We start from the raw sequence: 24127 nt of genomic DNA on the forward strand, positions 1-24127 counted from the left end.
CCCCCTCCGGTGATAGATCCTACATTCCTAAACTTACTTCTCGTGATTAGGTTGGGTATATAGCTCAGGCTTGGTCTCAAGGGATTTTCAGTTCTTCTTACAGCAAAATAAAATGTAATAGAATCGAATGTCCCTCATGGAACATTCTTCAAATTGGAGAACAAAAAAGGATTCTACAGTAGCATTTAGTGGGATCCAGGCAGTATCTTTAGGGTATATGACATAAAACAGAAGCATGGTAAAGAGAAATCAAATTCTTTAACAGATACACTTTTATCTGGTGAGTATGTTCAATTTTTATGCAAATGTGGGAAAATATAAGGGTTGACTTGATGGAAAGGAGTTTAGACAGTTTCTGTTTAGAAAATAAAAACACGGAACAATTCTCTAAGTCAGAAAGTGGTGGTGTTTTCAGAGTATCTGAATTTCAGAGGTCTACCCCGGTATCTTTCTCTAAGGTTTTGTCACAGGCTTGCTTAGCAGAGTCCAGCAATTAAAAGATTTACAGGGCCAGGCTATTACTCCTAATTCTCCGGATTCTCTTATGGTGTGCTTTGTAGGGACATGGGATGAAGGAGGAGACAAGCAGATGCCTGGGCAGAGTTCTCCTCCATTGACCAGTTTGTAGCATTTACACTCCTTTGTATTCTCACGCACCCAGCCCACCCGTGATAGCTTTAGCCTTTTCATGTGGGGCGACTAGAGATGTCTTCTGACTGGACACAGTCTTGCTGGGGAATTGACTGGCTCTCATCACAAGGAACCCCAGTTTGAACTGGGCAGGCCCCCACTGGAGAACCGGCAGAGAGAGGAGGACATTGGTATGCAGAACACACTGTCACCTTAGATATAGGTCACTGCTGGTGTCCAGTCCTTGGCCCTGGTGCAGGTCACGGCATCTCTGGTTGTGCACCATGGATTGGAGAGAGGTGTCAGTCTGCAGCGTTCATGGCAGTCTTTAGACAAGAAGTCACATCTTGTTCTCATCCTGTTGTGCCCCTCTGCCCATGTCCCCTTGTCCTGTGGCACACGGCGCGTCAGCAGTCCTGTCAGTGAGGGCGGCATGTTCTTGAGGAAGGGGGCTGGCTTCGGCTTGGCTTCTGGCATCATAGATCTTTGCCAAATGCAGATGAGGAAGCTGCTTGACTCCGGGAGTGGCTGTTGTGTACCGTTTTGTACTGTATTCTGGTACCTCTGGCAGTGTGATAGATTTTGTAGAATAGTTCCACTAGTGATTTTCCACCGTCAAAACCTTGGACTTGATGGCGCCTGAGGTGTTCGCTGTAGCCTGTCCACTAGCCAAGAACCCCTCCACGGGTAAGTTACTTAGGGAATAGAACTGCTTTCTCTCTGTTGTTTCTGCATATTCAGTACCTTGGGTTCCCAAAGTTCCCCCATACTTGCCACAAGTCATACCTAAATTTGTGGCTCAAGAAGTAATGGTCATTTTGTGTATAATCTGTTAAAGCTACCAAGCATTTCATGAGGCTGCAGGGCAGTGGAAACCTGGGTCCCTGTATATCAAATATGAGACAGTGGCACTTGAAAATAGATGTCATGCATGCCCCCGCCCCCCTGCCAGGGAAGGGGGAGTGGGGGGGCTCCTTTTCACCAAGTTATATTCAGAATGTGCCTTGTAAATATTGGAGATGGTTAAGATGGTAGAGCGCATTCAGCAAACCCCAAGTATGTATATTGACTGATCCCTTAAGGGCAGGAGTTTGAAATTTATCAAAGTGATAAAGACTGTTTGAATTTCATTTGAATTGTATTTGATACACGTTTTCCATGGAAATGCAATTTACTGTCTTATGCATTTATTCTGCTTACATGTGGAAGTTTTAGTTCCTTTTTTTTTTTTCCAAGTGTTTGGTTAGAGTGGTTCTAATTGGGTTTATTACATTTCTTTACCTTACGCTCTTGGAAACAAATAGTATAGTGCATTAGATACTTTAGGGCAACACCTAAGAGTGGTAATTTGTACTTCTTCACTAAGTGTCAGTGTGCCCAAAGAATTTGGTCTGATTGAAGGCAGTTATTACTTTTTTTTTTTTAATGGAAGGCCATTAAATAATAGGATTATGCAAAAAACCTGTGAAACTACAGATAAGGTCATGTTGAAGTTGGGTGTGATTTCTGACTCCCATGCCCACTAGCTGTGTGACCTTGGGCAGTTCAGTTAATACTTATGTGCCCTGGTTTCCTCATTAATTAATGGTGTTTTTTAATTTTATTTTTTAAAAGATTTTATTTATTTATTTTAGAGAGCACGTGCATGCATGCATGAGTGTGGGGAGGGCCAGAGGGAGAGAATCCCAGACTCCACAGAGTGAAGCCCGACATGGGGCTGGATCCCATTGCCCTAAAGTCATGACGTGAGCCAAAACAAGGGTCGGAGGCTTCACCAAATGAGCTACCCAGGTGCCCCTGTATATGAAGTATTAATATTATAATCTCCTTTGTCTGCATAAGTTTACACCAGTAAGGATAGCCAGAGCAAAGGGTACACAGAATGAGCCCTGTTACTCATCATGGATTGAAGTATGAGTTCATGCAGGCTTTTTGGAGAATGCCAGTTGGCTTGGTGCCTAGAGGGCAATTAGGCACCACACATCTACGTTAAACATAATACGCCTTTTGACTTAGTAATCCTATTGCTAGAAATTTCCCCCAGGGATATGTACCCACATGTTTGCCAAAATAGCTGTACAAGGATGTTCATGTCAACTAAAATGTCTAAGAGAAGACTAGATACGTAAATTATGGCCCCTACGTCTATTCAGTAGGGTACTTTGCAGTCATCAAAAAGAATGAGGTAGAGGGGTGGAGGCAGGCCTAGAAAGGTTTTCAAATGAAAAACATATAATAGTGTCCATAATACGACCCCTTGTTAGACTGTTGTGTATGTGACTTTTTTCCTCTTAGAGGCACCTCTGATGTTGAACAGAGTGCTTAATGGGGTACAGATTGGTGTGTCTACTCCTAATGGACCCATGCTGAGTTTCCTTGGTAATTCAGTTAAAACTAACATAATTTATGGTTTAGGTTAGCATAGGCACCTCCAACCCTCCCTTGTTTGTACATGTCCAGTGGAGACTCATTTCTGCCTTAGGGCTGAAGTACAGCGAGCAGAGTTGGTGCTTGTGTCCTGGGTATGTGGTGGCCTCGGCTGGATGGGGCTTTCCTAGAGACAGCTGTTAGGGCCAGTAGAGACTATTACTTTAGTCAGCTTCCCGAAATAGAAGGCTTCCTTTGTTGCTAAAGCATGGCAAGCCCTTCCCTGGTTTAGGTTCACTGGAAGAAAGCCAGTGTGAATTCAAGAAAGTCAAAATTGATTTTTCAAAACAGGTGTCTAGATGAAGGCTAACAAATCCTTGGTGGAAGTTTGGGCTACTTTGTCTAATGAACGAAAAAGAATGCCATGCTTCATTGATTCGAAGATGTGTTTCCTCCCCTGTATTAACAATCCTGAAACGAGGATGAATTTTAAAATCAACGATAAAAGGAAACATTGGTCCGTGGTTTAGTTGGCAATACTTTTTCCTTCCTTTTCTTCCTTTTATTTTCCTTTCCTTGGTGATACGAAATACAAATGTAAAATAGGTTTAGCAAAAGCAGCAGTTCTTAACCCACAGTATGGCGTGCAGGCTCAATACCAGTCTGTTCAGTTTACATTAATTATATAGAGAGTTTATATATAAAAGATGCTTCTGATGGGCTCCCCACCCATTTATTCTTTTTTTTTTTTTTTTAAGATTTTATTTATTTAATTGACAGGGACAGGAGAGAGGGAACACAAGCAGGGAGAGCGGGAGAGGGAGAAGCAGGCTTCGCGCTGAGCAGGGAGCCTGATGTGGGGCTCGATCCCAGGACCCTGAGATCATGACCCGAGCCGAAGGCAGATGCTTAACGACCGAGCCACCCACGCGCCGCCCCCACCCGTTTATTCTTAACAATTGGTTCACATATCCTCCCTAAAATTTATGTAAAAAGTTTAATACATTTTCTCTGTTAATAGTACAGTGATGGAAACCCTAGCAAGTCCCCTCTAATGTTTGAATTAGGGTCTTCTTAGCTGTACTGTGGTAATTCATTTTTCCCTTCTGTAATAGGAATTCACACTGTATTTTGGCTTTCACTGGAAATAATTTATTTAAAGAAAAGAAAGAAAAATTCACAGCAAAATGAAGAGGAGGGTACAGAGACTCTCTCTCTCCGTCACCCCACACATGCACAGCTTCCCCCATCACGGTGGCACATTTGTTACAGTTGATGAACCTGTACGACATTATCACCCAGAGTCCATCATGTACATCACTGTTCACTCTTGGTTGGTGTATCTTCCATGGGTTTGGACAAATGTATCCATCATCATAGTGCCATGTACAATATTCATTGCCCTAAAAAGTCCTCTATGCTCTTCCTATTCTTCCCTCCTCACCTCCAACTCCTGATACTTTTTACTGTCTCCATAGTTTTGTTGCCTTTTCCAGAATGTCATTTGGTTGGAATCATAGAGTGTGTAGCCTTTCAGATTGGCTTTTTTCATTTAATAATACACAGTGAAGGTTTCTCCATGTCTTTTCGTGCATAGCTCATTTCTTGTCAGTGCTGAATAATATCCCATGGTCTGGATTTACTTCATTTTTTCCATTCATCCACTGAAGTACATCTTGTTTGCTTTCAGCGGTTTGGCAATTATGAACAGAGCTGTCCTAAACATTCATGTGCAGGTTTTTCTGTGGATGTAAGTTTTTAGCTCCTTTAAATAAATACCAAGGAGTGTGACTCCTGGATCACATGGTCAGAGTGTGTTTAATTTTATAGGAAATGTGTTTTTACCAAATTTACTTTCAGTCCTTTCACATCATTACTTCTTCCTCATTGTGATTTTTTTTTTCATCTTACTCCATTTTGCCTGCAGTCTCTTGGGAAATACAAAGAGGAAGGCTGTGGTTTCTCTTGGGGTCTACAGGGGAACCTGAAGCCCAAAGGCAAGGCACTGTGGTGCTCTCTTCTTTGATAGATACACTAAGTACCACTTGCGTCTGGCTCCCTTTGACATGAAAGGAAATAGCACCATGACCACTCTATTATTGGGAGTATCTAAAGAGGTCAAGCTTACTGTTACTTCCCTTCTAGACACTGTCACATAGAACTTGACTGAGTATGTTAGCAGACACTGCGAGGGGAAGGGGAATGGCTTCTGGAAGTGGGTTAAATCAGGAGGCAGTCCAGAATAATGACATGTCAATGCATAAGATGACCAGATATGTTTCTTAAACAGATTATGTTTACCCTGGTTGTTCTAGCTCTTTCAGAAAAACTAGGACCTTTAATCTTTCACTATTGTACCAGGTATTCTTTTGGCTTAAGCGAGTGAACATGTCTTCTACAAGTCCTTAAATGTCTTGAAGAGCTCCTTTCTGAGCAGGAAGGCATTGGCCAAATGATGACACAGGGTCTTTCCTTTATGTCACTCTCCCACCCACCCCACAGGGTCTGAGCAGCCCTGTCATTTGGGCTGTCTGCTGGTGGTCTCTGCATTTCTGGGTGAGAACATTCCCTTTACCATTCGGGTCGGCTGTTTCAGATTGACATTATCCATTTTAATGGCTATATAGTACCCATATTTTATCCCTACTCTGCTCTTGGACATTTTGGTTCCACTTTGCTGTTGTTATAGATGAAGCTGAGGCTAACTCCTTACTCGGGGGTTCCCAGAATCCAGTGTCAAGCATTTTGCTTTGAGGAAAAATAGTTTTGGTGGGTCCTCCAAATCCAGCTCGAAAACTACTAGGAGCCACCTGTCAACACAATTCAAGGGTTTTTGCAAATACCACAGCAGTTCTATAGGCACCTGTGAGCGGATCACTAAATGTTTTGCCTCAGGTGGGCTCCCTCGGTGACCTCCAGAGGAGGATTCATTCTGCTTTCCAGCACCTTCTATCCCAGAGCTGTCCTGGCTTCTTGGCAAATTGTCCAAATACCATTGGCATCTACTGGAGGGAGGGGCAAGGGACTGGAAGGATAGAGACTTCTAGTGAACCCTTTCTTCTATTTTAGACTTTATTTTGGACATAAGGTCAGTGGGATTATTTCAAGAAAAGAGAAGTTATTAAGGTTTCTATGATCTGAATTTTCTGCCTGGCTTACAGAACAATTGTGCCTTAAAGATCTCAGTTGATCTCTCCCACTTTCTATAAACTTGGAATTGAAGATTATTATTCTTGGAGGTGATTACAGGTTGAATTTCTGTGGGACAGTTAATCCAGCGGTGAGTCTGGTCTCCAGCGAAATGATACACGGGGAACTTTGGCATGCAATGAGTACTCAGTGAGCGACAGGTGCCAGCCTGCAGTTGTCCCCTTCTGGTGGAATGCCTTCTCCCTCATTCAGCTTTTTGTTCGTTCTTCAGAGAATCACATTTTGGAAGATGTGAACAAATGCGTCATTGCTCTCCAAGAGAAAGATGTGGATGGGCTGGACCGCACAGCTGGTGCGATTCGAGGCCGGGCTGCTCGGGTCATTCATGTAGTCACCTCAGAGATGGACAACTATGAGCCAGGGGTCTACACAGAGAAGGTGCTGGAAGCCACAAAGCTGCTCTCCAACACAGGTTCGGGGACTCCCTCCCTTTATGGTGCTCCCCACGCATAGATGGCCTGGGTGGGCTGGGCCGCCCTGTGCCCTGGTTAGGAAGGGCAAGATCAGGATGCAGCTCAGGTCTTCACATGACATGTCTGGGTCGAACATCAGGCTTTGAGAAGTTGATCCGCCAAATTAAGTGTTTTCACCTTTCTTTCACGTGTCCCACAGCTAATGATGGGAATAGTTCTGAACATACTATCTAAGATGACCCTCTGAGTTGAGTTTCTTGTTAGTGAATAAATACTGAATTAAGCAGGGAGGGTCCTGTTCTTAAGCAAGGCCTCCAGTTTATCTCACTTCAGTGGCTCACCCATCCAAATCTGATACTGCAAAATCTGGTCAAAGAGACAAAGATGATGTGAGTCTTGGTAAAATATGGCATTTAATTTATTTCAACTGTAACTACTTCTCACATAGGTGGAGGCAGAGGCTCTTCATCATACACCTTGCCGCCTCGTGTCTCCCTGAGGGATTTAGGGAGGGCTGGTGGTAGAACAATGATGTCTGCCAGGCCAGCAGGGTCTGCCCTGCCTCTTTCTCCACAGTCATGCCGCGTTTTACGGAGCAAGTGGAGGCGGCCGTGGAAGCCCTCAGCTCGGACCCCGCCCAGCCCATGGATGAGAATGAGTTTATCGATGCCTCCCGCCTGGTGTATGATGGCATCCGGGACATCAGGAAAGCAGTATTGATGATAAGGGTGAGTAACTGCATTTCAGACCTTGTAACAGCTTCTTGCTTATCGTTCGCTAAACTTGAGCAGTGCATCATTCTGGAACTCAGCAGATGCGGTGGCGGTGTATTAAAACCATGAATCTAAAAGCTGTTAAAATGAGATACATTTAATTATGTTGTCTAAATGACTTTTAGTCGCAAGTTAGAGCCCAAACTTGGGCCAAGAAGGGGAGCTAGTGTGAGTTGGCTTTGAGGATTTAGTTTCAGGCATACAGTCCCCGCAAATAGGAGGCTTCTGGTAAGTTAGAGGGAAACTACACAGAGCGAAGCCTCTTTGGTTGAGTATTTCCTTAACGCAGGTTGAAGTTATCCTTCACATAGAGTCCGCTGTCCTTGAAGGAGTGGTGGGGAGGCAGGAGGCTCCTGGGGCCTCAGTGCGTTCGCGGGGAGGATTCGTGCCTGTGGCAGCCACTGCTGATGCTCCCCGGAAGTGCCGCCTGCCGTGGGCCCCATTGGACCCATTTGCTCTGAGAACACAGCAGTTCTTACCAAGTGAGGGAAAGGCCAGCACCCCCTCCTTGTTGGCATAAACACAGGCGTTTTGAGAAACTACTAACCCCTCTGTAAAACGGCGCAGGGTGCTGGGGCCCAGTCTCACAGCTGTCTTGCCCTGACGTTTCATCTCTCACATGCTGTGCTGAGGATGAGCCCGTTGCTCTGGAAGCTGAGAGCAGGGAGTGTGAGTCCCTCTTCCCAGGGACCCCCGGGGGTCCCGCAAGCCCGGGCCAGGCCCCGCTCTCGCTGCAGAGTCGTGGTTGCCCTGCGGGGCCTGCCTGCTGCCCAGATAGCGGCCGGGCTGTGCTGCCCGGCCAGTAGGCTCAGGGGGCTTTCGTTTACTTTCATGGTTTGCTAGTTGAACCTCTCAAGGTCGGCAGGGATCCTGTCCCACATTTTGTCTTCTCAGCTTGGCACCCTGCAGAACCCAGCCAGATAGTTAGCTGGAAACAGAGGCATTTCTAAGGCAGTTGCGTGAGGCTGGACCCGTTCCGTACGCAGTGTAGAAACGCTTGGGCCAGACCGCCGCTGCTCCTCCCTGGGGCTGAGGAGGACAGCCAGGTGTTGCTGGATCTCCCGGCCAGCTGCTGGCTGTTGCTGCTGCCTCCCAGGCCCGGGACAGGGCGGGGGGCAGGGGCTTGTTTTGCTTTCTCCATCCCTTCATACCTGTGCCCCAAGAAGAAACCTGGCCTGGCTGAATGACAGGTTAAACCCAGCAGCCATATCTCAGTAGTGTGAAGGGATCGGTCCCACCAACCACTGGTAAGGAACACAGCCCTATTTTTCCAGACTTCTTTTCCATACTGACAGATACCTAGAAATAGAATAAAAGGAACCTCAGTGATAAAGGGGAGTCATTGGTGTCTGAAGTTAACGTTTTGAGGGGTTTAAGTGCGTGGATACTGCAGACATGCGAGGAAATGTGTGCAGATCCTCAAGTGCTGTTGGGGGAAAGCAGGTCCTGGGAGCAGGCAGGCCTCCTGGGCCCCTCTTCCAGTTCTCGGACTGTAGGCAGGTTCCCTCATCTCTCTCATCTTCTCTTAAAAACAGAGGTACTGGTGGTTTAAATGAGCTGTACTGTAGGTAATGTGCCCCACACAGGGCCGGGCCGTGCAAGAGCTGTGCTGGGACACGAGGATGGCAGTGGCCCGGCAGGGGCACGGGGATGGGGCCTTGGGTGGCAGAGGCGTGGGCTGCCAGGAGCGCTGGAGCCAGGGCGAGGTGGAGGCCTGTAAAGCACCCGGGCGGCAGGCCCTCACCTTGAGCTCCGTTGCTGTTTCTAATTCAAGAATCCTTCCAACCCCAGGAACTCTTAAGCTGCTTGCTGTCCCGTTCTCCTCCACCTCAGCCTCCCTTCGTAGTCACACGTAGTTCTTGTCATTACCAGTGTCACGCGTCCCTTTCAGCAGCTCCCGCTCTCCAGGACTATGACAGCCCTGAGGCTTCCTCCCTCGTCACCCTCACTCGGCCTCTCTGGTCTTTGCTTCACTCCTTTTCTAGCTTTGCGTCTCTCGTTAGTCCATAGACTCTCCTTTGCCCATTTCACTTCCTTATGTTGCCTCACACGGTCCAGTCCTCGTGGAATCCGCCTTCGGCTGAGCCTGGCCGAGTGCTGGCAGCCGCCTCTCGGGGGGTCCTGCAACCGGCCAGCATTGCCCCCCAACCTTAGCACCCAGGGAGGTTTCAGACCTTCCTGCTCGCCTCCTCAGTGGCCTGCTGCTCTCTCTCTCTGGTGCGGGGGTGGTCTGGACATCCGGCCTGCCGCCTGCCCCTGCCTTGTCTGTGCACGGGGACTCTGCTTTCCCCTCTCTCCGTGGATGTCCCAGTGCTCCGAAGACTGTCCTCCGGCGCCTTTCCCCAAGCGTGTCGCGTGACGGTGTTTCTCCCCTCTTCAGGAAAACCTCTTGGTGTCCCCCTCCTTCTTAGTCTGCTTTGCTGCTTTGTGCTCATCTCTTCAGCTTCTGACCAGTGGCACGCCTGGTAGCAAAGTTCTCGAACTCTTCTCTGACTGTCCTTATTCCCTTGGTGGATAAGACATGAGGGTGACTCTCCTGAGTTCTACACACACCTGCTCCCTCTTGCCGCTCGATTATCTAACAGGCACCTCCTGATCTTTCACCCCCACCCTGTGCCGCCCGGTCTTACGTGTTAGTTGCTGGCAGCCTACCTTCCACTTGCTCAGGCCCAACCTCACAATAACTCTTGCTTGCTCTTTTGGTCTCCTGCCCCACATCTGATCTATCAGCAAATCCTGTCAGACCTACCCTCACAGTACAGAGCACATCTGAACACTGGTCCCACTCTAGGCCAGGCCGCTGACGTCACTCACCTGGATTCGTGCAGCCGCCTCCCAGTTCTCGTCCCTTGATGCCTGCAGTCTCCCTGTCCACAGATCAGCCCAAGTGGTCCTTTTAAGCTTCAGTTAGATCATGTCACCCACTGCTCCACACCGTCCGCAGACTGTGTGGGGCGCCAGTCCTTACCCTGGCCCACAGGCCTTCTAGGACCTCACCACCTGCTGCTCTCCGGGGGCTCCTGTTGACAGGAGTGGACCTGTGACATGTGGGCAGTGAGCTGAGTCCCTCTGCCGTGGCCTCCTTGCTCCTGTAATTGCCCCGGCAAGTTCCTCCCTCTGGGCCTTGGTTCTGGTGACCCCATCCGGCTAGGACACTCCTCCCTTAGGTCCTCCCATATAACCCTCGGTGCTTTATTGATTTTAATCACTTTCTGATGTGAAAAAGTTCACTTTTTCATTTTGTTTCCTGTCATTTTTCCCATTAGTATATAGGTAAGAGCAGGGATATCGCTGTGTGTTAGTCATTTTGTACCTCCAGGGCCCAGAACAGTACTTGCCACACAGATACTCAGCAAGAATGAAAGAAGAGGAGGTACAGGGTTTTCTTGGGTCTCTGTTGGACTAGCGAGGGTGGTACAGAAGCAGAGTTCTTATCAGGAGGCACTTTTTTGAGAAAAATCCTCCACAGGTGTCTGTGACCCTAGGATTTAAAATGGCCAGTGGTGGTGTAGTGTTTCATGTTGCCAAGTCCGAGAGACTTCAGGATCTTCCATTCATGTGTTCCTTATGGCTTGCTGGTGTGACCCCCGCTGTCCTTACCTCATCTCATTGAGGGACAGGCTTGGCCTTTGCCTGTGTACAAACCCAAGATAGTCTGGGCCTGGCCAGATGCTTCCTCACACGTCCTCTCATTGAGGCCTCACAGAGAGCCCTTGGGCTGGGCTTGGATTAGGTCCTGGTGCGGATGAGGGACTCGCCTCACTGCCCTCCTGTCACAGGCTGGCCAGCTGGGCCAAGAGCCAACCCCAGCTGTTCCGCCTGCTGCCCTGTTACTGATAACTTCCAGAAGACAACATTATGTTTCAAGTCAGCAGCTAATCATGAGAGGCTGGAGGTTGTGCAAAATAGGAATTTTATTTCATAATTAAAGCAAAGAGCTAGGACCTAGTAATCAGGGTCTTCGGTACATACTCAGACTTTACCTGCCATATTCTTTTTGCATTCATAAAAGTAAATACAAAAGAAATCCATAAAAATCCACTACCTGTTTGTACTCCTCAAAGCAGTATCCTAAGAGAAAGCCCAGTATTATGTAATTCATTAATTTTCTTTTTGCCATCAAGTGGGAAGGTTATGAGAACCTGCTTAATGTTGGATAAAATATTTCTCTTTTTAATACAGTGCGTTTCCTACCCAGGATAATCCTCACCTTTGTGTTAGGATACAGGTGTTAGAGGAGTACATGATTTCAAAGAGAGTCTTGACTCTAGTGGAAGTTAAAGCCCCAGCCCCCATAGAGAAACTCCTCGATCCTTTGGGAAGTATTGATGTGGTGCCTTTGCCCAGTGTTTGTTGGATGGGCCACCCCGCGTGTGCATCAGTGAGGCAGGGTCTTAGATGAATAATGAATGATTTTAACTTCACTCCCCAGAACTGTTTAGAACATGGCACATGAAAATCCAGAATTTTGGGTGTTCATACATTGGGCCCAGAGGCCCGGGCTTGTATCTGACTTGTGATCTCTGTGTTGGTTGTAGACCCCCGAGGAACTGGATGACTCTGACTTCGAGACGGAGGACTTCGATGTCAGAAGTAGGACAAGCGTCCAGACAGAAGATGATCAGCTGATAGCTGGCCAAAGTGCCCGGGTAGGGGACATGTTTGACTTCACTTTGCAGCCCTTCCGTGTGACTCCGGGAACTTGGCTTTTTATTTTCTAGGAAAATGCTCTCGATATTGAGAACACCATTTTCCCACTCTTTTCTCTGGCAGCAGGACTGAGGTTAACCTCAGTTGTGGCACATGCTAGCCAGTTGTCTGTTCCTCCAGAATGCCTCCTCAGCTGGGAGCAGGGCAGGAACAAGCCCTCTGCCTCAGCTGGGCCCTGGGGCTTTGGTTGATGACAGAGCCCTGCATCGGGAAGGCCATAGCATCCAGTCAATGCAGTGTTTGTTAAAAGGATTGTGAAATTCGAAAAAGATTGCTGTCTTTGCCCATCTCAATGATACCATGGGTATGAGCTATTTAATTATTCATGGGTTAAAAAAAAAATAACTGGTACATTCAAGAAAATCATTCAGAGCCATTGCATTCATTTGAGTCATTAAATCTTCAATCAATAGCGTTTATGTTTTTGGGAGCATGCCAAGAAATATTTCTGTGGAGTCTTTTTCCACTCCTTAGAAATCATTTTGCACAGCGAATGCATCATTGCTTTGGGCCCCACTCCATCAAGAGCACTTGGGGAAGCCGAGTGGGGAGCAGCTCAAGGCTTGGAGTCCGTGGGCCTTGAGGTGGGCACCAGGCCTCCAGGTGCTGCTTTGATAGTTTAATGCCATGTCAAGTAGCTGAAAGTAGAAGCCACAGGAAATGCCCACACGAGGCCCACCAGGGAAAGGGTTCCATGCATCAGCCCCTTCTCTTATGTCCTCTCCCCACGGCAGCAGGCGGAGGATGAATTTACAAAACAATGAAGTAGCTTGTGTTCCCGTACAGGTGTGATCTGGAAGCTTCCATGCTTAGCTTTCTATCCCTCACACTGTATTTTCCTCCACACTCCAACTTGTTCTTGAAAGTGGGTCGGAAATTCAGGCTGCTGTAAACCTCTGCTCAAAGTGAGAAGAAATGGACCTTTAGGCGAAACGAAACCTATTAAAGCATTATCCTACCTGTGTCATAGATTGCTTGGTAGAAATACTCTGGGCTAATGCACTGTGAGAACTTCATCTTCTCTTTATGTAAGAGCTTTCTGTGCTTCTCATTCCAGGCGATCATGGCTCAGCTTCCCCAGGAGCAAAAAGCAAAGATTGCAGAGCAGGTGGCCAGCTTCCAGGAAGAAAAGAGCAAGCTGGATGCCGAAGTGTCCAAGTGGGACGACAGTGGTAATGACATCATCGTGCTGGCCAAGCAGATGTGCATGATTATGATGGAGATGACAGACTTCACCCGGTGAGCTGCCCCCGCCCCCACCACGTATGCAGAGGGCGACCCTGTACTGCTTTGCAGGCCTCTTCCTTTTCTGTCCATCTCCAGCTACGTACAACGATCCTTGTTCTCTCTTGTCAGAGGTAAAGGACCGCTCAAAAATACATCGGACGTGATCAGTGCTGCCAAGAAAATTGCGGAGGCCGGATCCAGGATGGATAAGCTCGGCCGGACCATTGCAGACCACGTGAGTGAGAGGCTTGCTACGTGGGTTTCTTTGGGGAGCCCAGTGCGGTCCATTCCAAGGTGGTGACTATTATTTTTCTGGGGACACAGCACTCTTCTCATCTCCAACCTGTGCTTAACTTGTCAGCCTGCCTGATTAGAGATTTGTAAGGATTTCTGAATTCCTCTTTTTCTTTGACAAGCCTTAGGAGCCAGGCCCAGTTTGCGTTAGAGCACCTCTCTGGAGCAGGTGCGTGTGTCCTGCCATCCTCTGTGGTGGCGGCTCTTCAGCCACTCCTGTGGGCCGCTGCTTGTTCTCTCCCCGTATGCTACAGACCTTCAGATCCAGCCAGGAGCTGCCTCTGCGGGTCCTCACACACTGGAACTAGGGGTAGAAGGGCATCTCGTGGGTGTGTTTCGCCTAAGAATTAGGAGTCCCACGCCAGTGCTTTGGAAAGTGGATGTGCTCCGCTGGGGACGGATGCGTCTGTCCCCTGCGCTGCGTGTTCTCAGGCACCCAGCCTTCACCCCTTTGCTTCCATATGCATCTCTCAACAAAGGTGGTTCCTATCTCCTGGCAACTTTACAGTACATTTCCCCTGATGCTCTAAGATTCATTATCGGAGCCCCTGTTGCCCATTAGTTTTTCCCTGTAGGTCCAACCTCGCAGTCTTCTCCTTGCCCTGAAGGATCCAGGCAGCAGGACAAGTGGCAGTGGCTCCTTACCACTCAAGCCAAAGATTTAGAAGTCGTTCTTGACTCCCCTCTTTGCAGTCCAGGACGAAGCCCTGGTGTATCTGCCAGCCACAGGCAGCTTGACACCATCCAGTCTTTTCCTCTCTGCAGCCACCAGCTCAGGCCAGGCCTCCCCAGCCCAGGCCTAGACGGCGGTGGCCTCTCCTCACCTGTCCCGCCTTCCACTCCACACGGCCCATGGCCGCCAACTCGGTCTTGATGCATAGATCGGAGGTGGCTCTGCAGTTCTTCACTAGCTTCTTAGCACAACATTCCAGCCCCACAGGAGGGAAGTGTTTGCTGTAAACACTTGAGAGAGGTGCTCTATTTCATTGTTGGTGGGGAGCTTCCTAAGCCACCCTCAGCTTTGGCAACAGGACAGGAACGGGGCTGCCCTTAGTTTCCCTGAGGCTGGTCAAGACCTCACGGTCCCTGGTGCTCTTTTCCTTGCTTCGGTTTACTCACTCATGAACAGCTCCTTTTATGCTACGTTTAGGAGCACGTAAAGTGTCTGTGAGCAGAAGAGCACTTGGATGGTTATTATGTAGCTCAAAGCACTCTCCCTTCTCTCCAGAACCAGGCTCTTGCTGAGGCTTTTTCTCCCGTTGAGGGACATGGGCCCCAGCAGAGCCGCCTAGGGCCGGAGTGCCGCCAGTAGCTGGTAACTGCCCTCCCCTGCCCTTCGCGGGCACTGAGGCGCGCCCCGCTAGCCCGGGGGGTCGGCTGTGTTGGGGCCAGGCCTGGGGTGCTGGGTGCTGAACTGCTGCTCCCCCGTCAGTGCCCAGACTCAGCCTGCAAGCAGGACCTGCTGGCCTACCTGCAGCGGATCGCCCTCTACTGCCACCAGCTCAACATCTGCAGCAAAGTCAAGGCTGAGGTGCAGAATCTAGGTGGGGAGCTCGTCGTCTCGGGGGTAAGTTTTATCCATGAAAAGAAGTGGTTTTCCAAAATGAAAGTAGCGTCGTGTCCACATACATTCCTTACCTGCCCTGAAACCAGGAAAGTGCGCTGTGGAAAAACCACAGGTTTCTTCTCCGTCCTCGGCGCGCACGGGCTGCACGTCGGCAGCACCCTGATGAACCGCAGTACCTGGTGACGGCCGGGAGCCATTACCGGGCTGGCCTCTGGCTGGGAAAAAGGAGTTTTATCTTTCCTGTTGTTCTTCCCCCAGAGAGGAATTGAACCTGTTCAAAAATTACAGAGATGACATAGCCAGGCTTTGTCAGACCTCCTCCACCCTTCACGGAGTGCTCGAGGGGTATCTCTTCCCTGGCTTGTTTCCTGTGCCACGGTTCGGACCCCTCGTCACGTTGGGTGGGGGGAGCGGATTTCTTGCTTGGCCTGCTGGGCTCCACGGATTCCCTGTAACTTCTGCTCATCTCGGGGGATTTCCTTTCAGAGAACTCTGTGGTATGCGCGACATACCAAAGGCGGTGGGTTTCTGTCTAGGACGCTGCCTCGTCCCTGCTGGTGGTTACAGCTCCGTGGTCACTCACAGATCCTCCTCTGGGTTTTGAGTCTGAATCAAGATTCGTGGAGGGGTGCGGATGGGCAAGGTGATGGTGCCTTGTGTTTTGGGTACTTCTAAGTATCCGAAACAGGCATTTTCAGCTTTCTTGGATAAGGTCAGTAACCATTGGGAGAGCTACTGCCCAGGCCCCTGTGGTCCTCACTGCCCTGTCTGTGCATCTCAGGTGGACAGCGCCATGTCCCTGATCCAGGCCGCCAAGAACTTGATGAATGCGGTGGTACAGACGGTGAAGGCGTCCTACGTGGCCTCCACCAAGTATCAGAAGTCTCAGGGCATGGCTTCCCTCAACCTCCCGGCTGTGTCGTGGAAGATGAAGGCACCTGAGAAAAAGCCCTTGGTGAAGAGAGAGAAGCAGGATGAGACCCAGACCAAGATTAAACGGGCATCTCAGAAGAAGCACGTGAACCCTGTGCAGGCCCTTAGCGAGTTCAAAGCCATGGACAGCATCTAGGGCCGCCCTGCCCCCACCTCTTGGGGCTTCTAAAGATCGGTCACTGCTCTTCACCCAAATGTATCCGCTAAGTAGAACAGTGATGTTAGATTCCACAGGGACGTAGGCAGATTTTAAACCTGTCCAGGTGGTGAATTTGGCAAGGACATACTTGTGTTTAGATTGGTCAAAAATCCTTTTGGAATTCAGAAACACATTTCTAGCTATATTTTTGTAAGCTTAAATAAAAATAAAAATAATTCCATAACCAAAGAGAAACCCACATTAACTTGTTAGTGACACTCTTGAGCGAGTTCACAGTGTGGCATTAGGGGCTGAGAGGAGGGGATCGGAGTCCCCCTTGGCTAGGGAGGCGGCTTCCACCAGCCCTGGGTGGGGGGGGGGGGGGGGTGGCTGGTGTCACATGACCATAGATGTTCCCGAGGAAGCTACCTGGGCATCTTAGGAAGCTGTGCCTGGAGAAGGGACATTCTCAGAAAGGTCTTGGAGGGACAAACCACACGAGGCTCAGTAAAACATAATGCATCATGAAGAAAACTGATTACTCTCTTTATGACACGAAATGAGAATTTTAATGCCTGGTTACAATTACTAATGTACTCTGCTGCAGGTCATTAATAAATATTGTTGCTTTTTTCAGGCTAGAATGTTGTGATGCCCTAATCAGGACATGCTTTTTTCCCTTTCCTCAGCTTCAAATGCAAATTCATCTTGGGCTCACTTCTAATAATTGCAGTGTTTCCTGCCTTGGGCTTTGCAACAGAAGCCTGACAAAATAGTGTTTGCTTAGGCAATAATAATTTTAGACTTTACCTTATTTGTGATTACTATAGCGATTACTATAGCTACAAGGTATAATTTTACTGTCTTATTTAAATTTTATGAATTTGAATGTTTTTTACACTAACTAACTTTTCCCAATAAAGTCCACTATGAAACCAAGTCTGAGAGGCCAAGGTCATTTTCTTTGCCTTCTAGTGGGGTCGGGTTTTACATTAAACATCTCGGGATTTGCCCACAGCATCTGTGGTGCCCTGCCCTCGCCGTGTCCCTCTGCCCCAGGGATGATAGCATCGCCCAGCCGGAAACACACACAGTCTGTGGCTCCAGGCTGAGAACTGCATGGCCTTGGAGCCTCTGTGCCAGCGCCCCCGGAGGGCCTCCCCCTCCTCGGGAACTCCCATGTTGGAGCTTCGGGTGGTCAGAACCTTGGAGGCCTCCATGATGTCTCCGTGGGTGTCTCCCCCCCCTCTTCTGAATCGTCCTACCAGCTTACACAAACGTAAAAGCCCCCCTTAACCTCATGTCCCTCCCCAGCACACATCCCCTCCCGAAGCACAGGGCCCCAAGGAGACCAAGACAGTCCTTGTGTCGTCCTCCTCACTTCCGTTTTGCTCAGCCGTGTCCCGGCCACTCGGCTGCCGTCCGCCCCACCACCAAGTAGCATGGCTGTTCGTCTCCTCAGCCTCACCATACAGGTGGCCCAGGTGAACACTCCTTCCCTACCCCAGCCTTCTTCCCAGAGTCCGTCCTTACCGTGTGCTCCTTCTCTTCCTGGCTGTGCGGTCCCAGGGCTCTGTAACTGGGCTGCTTCTCTCTCTCTGGCTCTGCTCATTCTTCAGATCTTAGCCAGACTCCTGGCTTTAAATACCGTCCAAATGCTGATTTCTCTCAGAACTTCATTCTGTCTGCCTCCTGAATTCTCCACTTGGATGTCTTCATCAGCATCTCAAACTTGAGCTGTCCAATTTCCTTAAAATGTAGGCGGGTCCAGCTACTCATCGCCTCTGTTGATTATTACCTGGTCTAAGACATGACAGCGTTAATTTATTTCCGTGTAACAGATTGCCCCACAACTTAGCAGCTAGAGGAACAAACACTCATTACCACAGTTCCTGAAGAATCCAGGAGCAGCTCAGTGGGAGGCTCTGACTTGGGGTCTCATGGGGCTGCAGGGTCTGAGGCCTTGATGGGCTGGGGGATCTGCTTCTGAGCTTCTTCACGTGGCTGTTGGCAGAAGGCCTCGGCTCCGTGCCTCGTGGGCCTTTCCATAGAGCAGCTCAAACATGGTAACTGGCTTCCCCCAGAGGGAATGATCCAGAGAGATTGGCAGCCGGAAAAGATAACAGCAACCAGATGGAAGCTGCATGGTTTTTGTTTTTGTTTTTGTTTTTAAAAACCTGATCTCAAAAAAAGTGATAAATCATTTCCGCCATACTGTTGGTCACACCAACCCCCCCCAACAGTCCTGTGCACCCCGACCACTGCAGTGACTCCCCACCAGGCTTCCCCAGTCATCCTGTTCCCTCACTCCACTCCCCACGGCAGTCACAGGAACCCCGATAAACAGGTCTGATAGTGTCATTCTCTTACCTCAGTCCTTCCAGAGGCTTCCATCTCCTAGTAAAAGTCCTCAATGATGGGACTGCTCTCACGCCCAGCCGGCCGCTCCCGCGGCCTGCAGGTCACCCTCCCCAGAGATCTCCCTGTGCCTCCTCAGGGTCTCCCCTTCAGGTATCCTGTCAAAAGTTCTCTAACCCGAAACCCCCTCCCTGATAAATCCATACCCTTCCCTCTCTTTCTCCACAGTGTATGTGTCCATGCGGGTGGGGATCTGTTTTGTTCCTCACTGACTTTCCAAGGCCCTGGCCACGGAGTGAGCAGCCGCCCCAGGACGTCCAGCGGGGCTGAGTCCACGAGGCACTGGCCTCCCTGGCTCAGCCCCTCCCCTGGTGGACTCAGGATCCACACGGACGCTTGGGCCATTCTCATGGCTTCTGTTGCCATCAGTTGGTCTCACCCCACAACTGTCTTCCACCCTGAGCTCTGGATCCCCATCTGCCCCCAGTTTCATCACCTGACCTGCCGTCTGTCCTACAGCCCTGCCTCCAGCAGAGGCCAAGTCCCCAGCCCTCACTTGGACTGACTGTTGCAAAGCTTCCCAAACTGGTCTACCTCAACCCGCAGCATCTATTATCCAGTTTCACCTAGTAGCAAAGGAATCTTCTGGAAATACCTCCTAGAGAGTCAAGTCTCTGCATCAGGCCCTGTCTGGGACCACCCACCTCACCTGCTGGCAGGTGGGTCTGGAGGGCCTGGCACTGTGACCCTCTGCACCCGAACTGCCTCCTGGCGGCGGTTCCTGGGACACCCCTGTGCTCTCCCTGTGACCCATCACGAGTGGGTATGGATCATCCTTGGCCATATCGTCGTCCCAGCGTTAACACCATTACTTAAAAACATGAACTTGTTCAATCCTCCTCCTCAGCAATATCCGAAATCATGGTCATGTGCTCCTTCTATTTCTTCTAGTACACATTCAGGTAACATTCTAATAAATGTTCATGTGTATCATTGCTGTACCACAGTGGGAAGTACTGGCCCACAGCCTCCCTCCCTCCCCGGGCCTCGGCCCTCCACCACGGCAAACGGTAGCCCGGCGCTCGCCCTCACGGGGTGGCCCTCACGCGGCCGCCCTGCGTTCCGCTGGGGAACACTGTTGGGCTTGTTCACCCTATTGCCCAGCAAAGGGCTTGGCACGTGCTTGAGAAATGTTGAACCGTTCATCAATGCAAACCAATCTAGCGGAAGATACTAGAAGGCACGGAGCAGGCAAGTGAGGAGGCACCAGAGGCCCTGCCCAGAAATCCCGAAATCCTCCATCCTCCTCAGAGACCACGGTCTAAAGCTGCACAGCCGGGCTGACCACGAGGGAGACTTACCCCACCTTGTCCTTGGGGGTATTCCCTCCCCTCCTTTGCCACAAAAACGGTTTGCCCTCAGCATGCTTCTCAGACAAGGCAGACATGACCCTCAGTGTCACCTCCCTCAGGTGAGGTCCGGCCAGCTCCCTTCCTGACGGCGCCTCACCAGCCTGGCCACTACCTGCATGTGGGCACTGCAGAGCCTGGCTCCCTCTGCTCGCCGGCAGCAGCTGCCCTCCTCCTTCCCCTGCTGACCACCCAGCAGCGCCCCCCATGGTCCCCAGACAGACACCTCAAAGACCCCACCTCACCTCTGCAGCCTTAATCCTCGCCACTGAATGCTTCCCCCCCAAGGAAGAGAGAAGGAGCGGCCACGGAGCAGCCACGTACCGGGCATGCGGCCCACAGCCTGTCAGGCCTTCACCCGCCCTGCCCCCCACCTCATCCTAACAACCTGTGACGACTGGTGCCATTACTGCCCCTCTGACCTTAGAGCTGAGGGGACTGAGTCACAGAGGTGAAGCCAGTCCCCTGAGTCCACAACAGGCAAGGGGCCCAGCGCCCCTCCCAGCTTCAGGACCTGGTCTCTCTCAAGCCTCAGATGACCATCCCTTCTGGGCCACAGAGGGCAGGGCAGGGGCCTGTCCCCCCGCCTTCCTCTGCCTCAAGCTCCACCCACCGCAGCTGCCACATCCCTATGCCGGTCCTCGGGGCTCTCCAGGCCCCTGGCCTACTCAAGGGCTCTACTCAACCCTCCCTTCTAGTTCCTGCCTCCCAGGTTCTCCTTCCTCCCCCATCTTTCTCGGCAGCAGACAAAACATGTTCTCATAGGTTCCAAAGTTTAAATCCAAGGACAATACAAAGAGCTGCCCTTGAGTCCTGTCTCCTCCCTCCTTGCACGGAACTCCTCAGATGAGCCTTCAGGCCCACTGCCGGCCCTTCTCCCCAGCACACCGTTCTGTCCATTCCTCCTCTTCAGTAGCATGTGATGCTGGGGGCCACTCCGTCCCCCCCAGCCCCCGGTGTCCCACACCCATCCCTGATCTCTGCCCCTCCTCTCCTCTCCCAGCTCCTTCTCCTCTTGACCGCTAATGCTGAGGCAACCAGGTCTCACACCTCGGGCCTGTGGTATGCTGCCAAATGCTTAACAACGGGCTTCCCGGGGCGGAGGGGAGGGGCTGCATATGCGTAGATGCATTTGTTTATTACACATTCCACTCCTGCAAAGGGTTTGTAGTACATAATTCACAATTAACCAGGTATGCAGTACTCTACTATAAATTCATACAGCCAGCTGATTCTCACAAAAGGCTTTCACTGATTCCTGCTGAAATTGCATCCATGGCCAACCTATGTCTGCAACTGACCAATAAGTCTAGTTCTGACATCAAAGTTGGGTGCTATTTTGTTGACCTTAAGGAGTAAGATGAAAGTGAAGCAACGATAACATGTTGGAATCACACTTGTTCATCTACGAGCGACTTCTTTGCTCACCCAGATAATTGCTGTCAAATACTGGGAGACATCATTCATTTTTTGGGCTATCTATAGATGACCCACTTTTAAGTTTAATAGGCAGTATTAACATTTCTTCATCACTTCGTTAAGTCTAGACAATCAACACAACAATAAATCAAGCCTGGATTTGTAGCATTTCCTGCATTCCATGATGTCAGAACTCCCACATCAGATTTCCAGCCACCAGGGTAATGTCCTGAAGGTGGGGTTGGGAACAGAAGCGCCAGGGCACACCACTGTGTAGTGTTTCCACCACCCGGATAGGACAGACACACGTAAGTATAGCTGACTCCTGAACGACTCAGGGAATGGGGAATGGACCCCCGTGCAGTCGAACGTCCCCGTATAAATTTTGACTTCCCCCAATTTAAGTACTAATAGCCTACTGTTGATTGGAAGCCTTATTGTACACCTTGAGATTAACACGTTTTTTTTTTGTTTGTTTTTTTTTTACATTTTATTTATTTGAGATAGAGCATGAGTGGGGTAGAGGGGCAGAGGGGGGAAGGAGAGAGAATCTTACGCGGACTCCCTGCTGAGTTCGGAGCCCTCAGAGATTGGGACCTGAGCCGAAACCAAGACTTGGATGCTTAACCCACTGAACCACCCAGGTGCCCCTGTGTGTTTTATGTGTTATATACTGTCTTACAATAAACTAGAGAAAACATTAAGAAAAACACAAGAGAAAATACACGTACAGTACTGTACTGCATTAAAAAAAAAAAACGCACATAAGTGGACCTGCACAGTTCAAACCCATAATTTTCGAGGGTCAACTATAATCTCAAGAGCACAGATAATAGTCAAATGTCAAGTAATTAGGAAACAATGAGTTTTGAGTGTTTATTGCCTTCACATTTTTAAATTTTGAATTTACATACAGTAAAACTCACTTCTGATGTATAACTCTATGGATTTTGACTCATGTACAGAGTAGTACAACCACCTCAATCAAGGTACAGAATGGTACCATCACCCCTCAATGATTCCCTGTTCTACCCCAGTGTAGTAGAAACATCCTCTTAGGTCCTGGCAAAACACTTTCCCTGTACTTTTGCCTCTTTCAGGATGTCACATAAATGGAATCGTATAGTATGTAGTCTTTTGAGTCTGGCTTCTTCCACTCAGGGTCATGGGTTTCAGACGCAGGGCTGTTGCCGTGCGCATCAATCACCAGCTCACTGCTTCCCGATGTGGAGCACTGCCACGCTGCATGCATGGACCACAGTTTGTCTATCCGCCCCCCAGAGGAAGGACATTTTAATCGTTCCTAGGTTGTGTTTTTGTTGTTGTAGTTTTTTAAAGTTGACATAAGCATTTGTGTACAAGTTTTTGTGTGAATCTTGATGTTTATTTTGGGTAAAATACCAGGGAATGAGACTAGTATGTTAGTTATATGATAAGTATGTAACTTAATAAGGACAAAACTCTATTCCATAGTAGCTGCATCATTTTGCATTCACACCGGGAATGTAGGAGTTCCAATCACTCTGCATCCTCACCCGCACATGGTGATGTCAGGTTTTTTGTGTGCTTAGGTTTTTTATTTTTTTTAGCCATTTGCATAGATAGGTCATAGTATCTTGTAGTTTTAATTTGCATTGCTCTAACAACTAATGATGCTGAGCATCTCTTCACATGCTTGTCACCTGTATATCTTCTCTGGGGGTAATGTCTTTTGAAATCTCTTATTTTTTTTTTTAACTGGGTTGACTTTATTTTTAAGATTTTACTTATTTGAGAGAGAGAGAGAGAGAGAGAGCACAAGACTAGGGAGAGGCAGAGAGAGAAGGAGAAGCAGACTCCCTGTTGAGCAGGGAACCCGACGCGGGACTCTGGGCTCGATCCCAGGACCCCAGGATCATGACCTGAGCTGAAGGCAGACGCTTAACCAAGGCCACCCAGGTGCCCCATGGGTTGACTTTTTTTATTGATGCGTTCTGAGGATTCTTTATATAATCTGGATACAAGCCTTTTTCAGGTATGTGATTTGCACCTATTTTTTCCTTGTTTGTGGCTTGTCTTTATTAATTTCCTTCACAGAACAGGTTTTTAATTTTGATGTATTTCCATTTATTCATTTTTTACTTTATGAATTGTGCGTGTGGAGTTGTATCTAGGAAGTCTTAGCCTAACTCAAGGTCACCAAGATTTCATTTCTCTTTTCTTCTAAAAGTTGTATAGTTTTTCTTTTTCTTTTTTTTTTTTTCAAAGATTTTATTTATTTATTTGAGACAGAGAGAATGAGAGAGAGAGAGAGAGCACATGAGAGGGGGGAGGGTCAGAGGGAGAAGCAGGCTCCCTGCCGAGCAGGGAGCCCGATGCGGGACTCGATCCTGGGACTCCAGGATCATGACCTGAGCCGAAGGCAGTCGCTTAACCAACTGAGCCACCCAGGCGCCCTATAGTTTTTCATTTAGGTCTATTATTGATATGCGGTTAAATTTTGAGTGAAGTAAGATGACAGGTATAGGTTAAGGTTCATTGTAAAAAACATGACCGTCCACTTGTTGCAGCACCATTTATTGAAAAGACAAACGTTTCTCCACTGAAATGCCTTTGTACCTCTGTCAAAAATCCAGTAACTATACTTGTGTGGGTATATTTCTGAATTCTTTATTGTGGTTCATCCATCTATGTGTCTG

General features: G+C 49.0%; 1 protein-coding gene and 1 long non-coding RNA gene across 4 annotated transcripts in view; one reads left to right on the forward strand and one right to left on the reverse strand.

Annotated features, from left to right (window-relative positions):
- CTNNA1 (catenin alpha 1) overlaps window positions 1–17202 on the forward strand; it is a 183873-nt gene extending 166671 nt beyond the window's left edge. For 2 of the 3 annotated variants that reach the window (XM_045893278.3, XM_045893287.3), the window contains exons 12-18: window positions 6419–6619; window positions 7197–7348; window positions 11932–12042; window positions 13161–13342; window positions 13460–13565; window positions 15057–15191; window positions 15973–17202. In XM_045893278.3, coding sequence (XP_045749234.1) covers window positions 6419–6619; window positions 7197–7348; window positions 11932–12042; window positions 13161–13342; window positions 13460–13565; window positions 15057–15191; window positions 15973–16260 — 1175 coding nt within the window. In that variant the 3' untranslated portion in view covers window positions 16261–17202. Of the gene's footprint in view, window positions 1–6418; window positions 6620–7196; window positions 7349–11931; window positions 12043–13160; window positions 13343–13459; window positions 13566–14852; window positions 15010–15056; window positions 15192–15972 lie in introns of those variants that run through there. The other variant, XM_064595969.1, reaches the window with a different exon arrangement.
- Window positions 6228–11932, reverse strand: LOC135365351 (uncharacterized). Its single transcript, XR_010413021.1, has 2 exons — window positions 10208–11932; window positions 6228–9899 (listed from the first exon to the last, which is right to left on the reverse strand). It is a non-coding gene; the product is annotated as an uncharacterized LOC135365351 (long non-coding RNA).
- Window positions 17203–24127: the final 6925 nt, after the last annotated feature.

The sequence above is a fragment of the Mirounga angustirostris genome, unplaced genomic scaffold (genome assembly GCF_029215605.1).
Source record: "Mirounga angustirostris isolate CCGP_5_RB_7025 unplaced genomic scaffold, mMirAng1.0.hap1 SCAF_7, whole genome shotgun sequence".
Taxonomy (NCBI): domain Eukaryota; kingdom Metazoa; phylum Chordata; class Mammalia; order Carnivora; family Phocidae; genus Mirounga; species Mirounga angustirostris.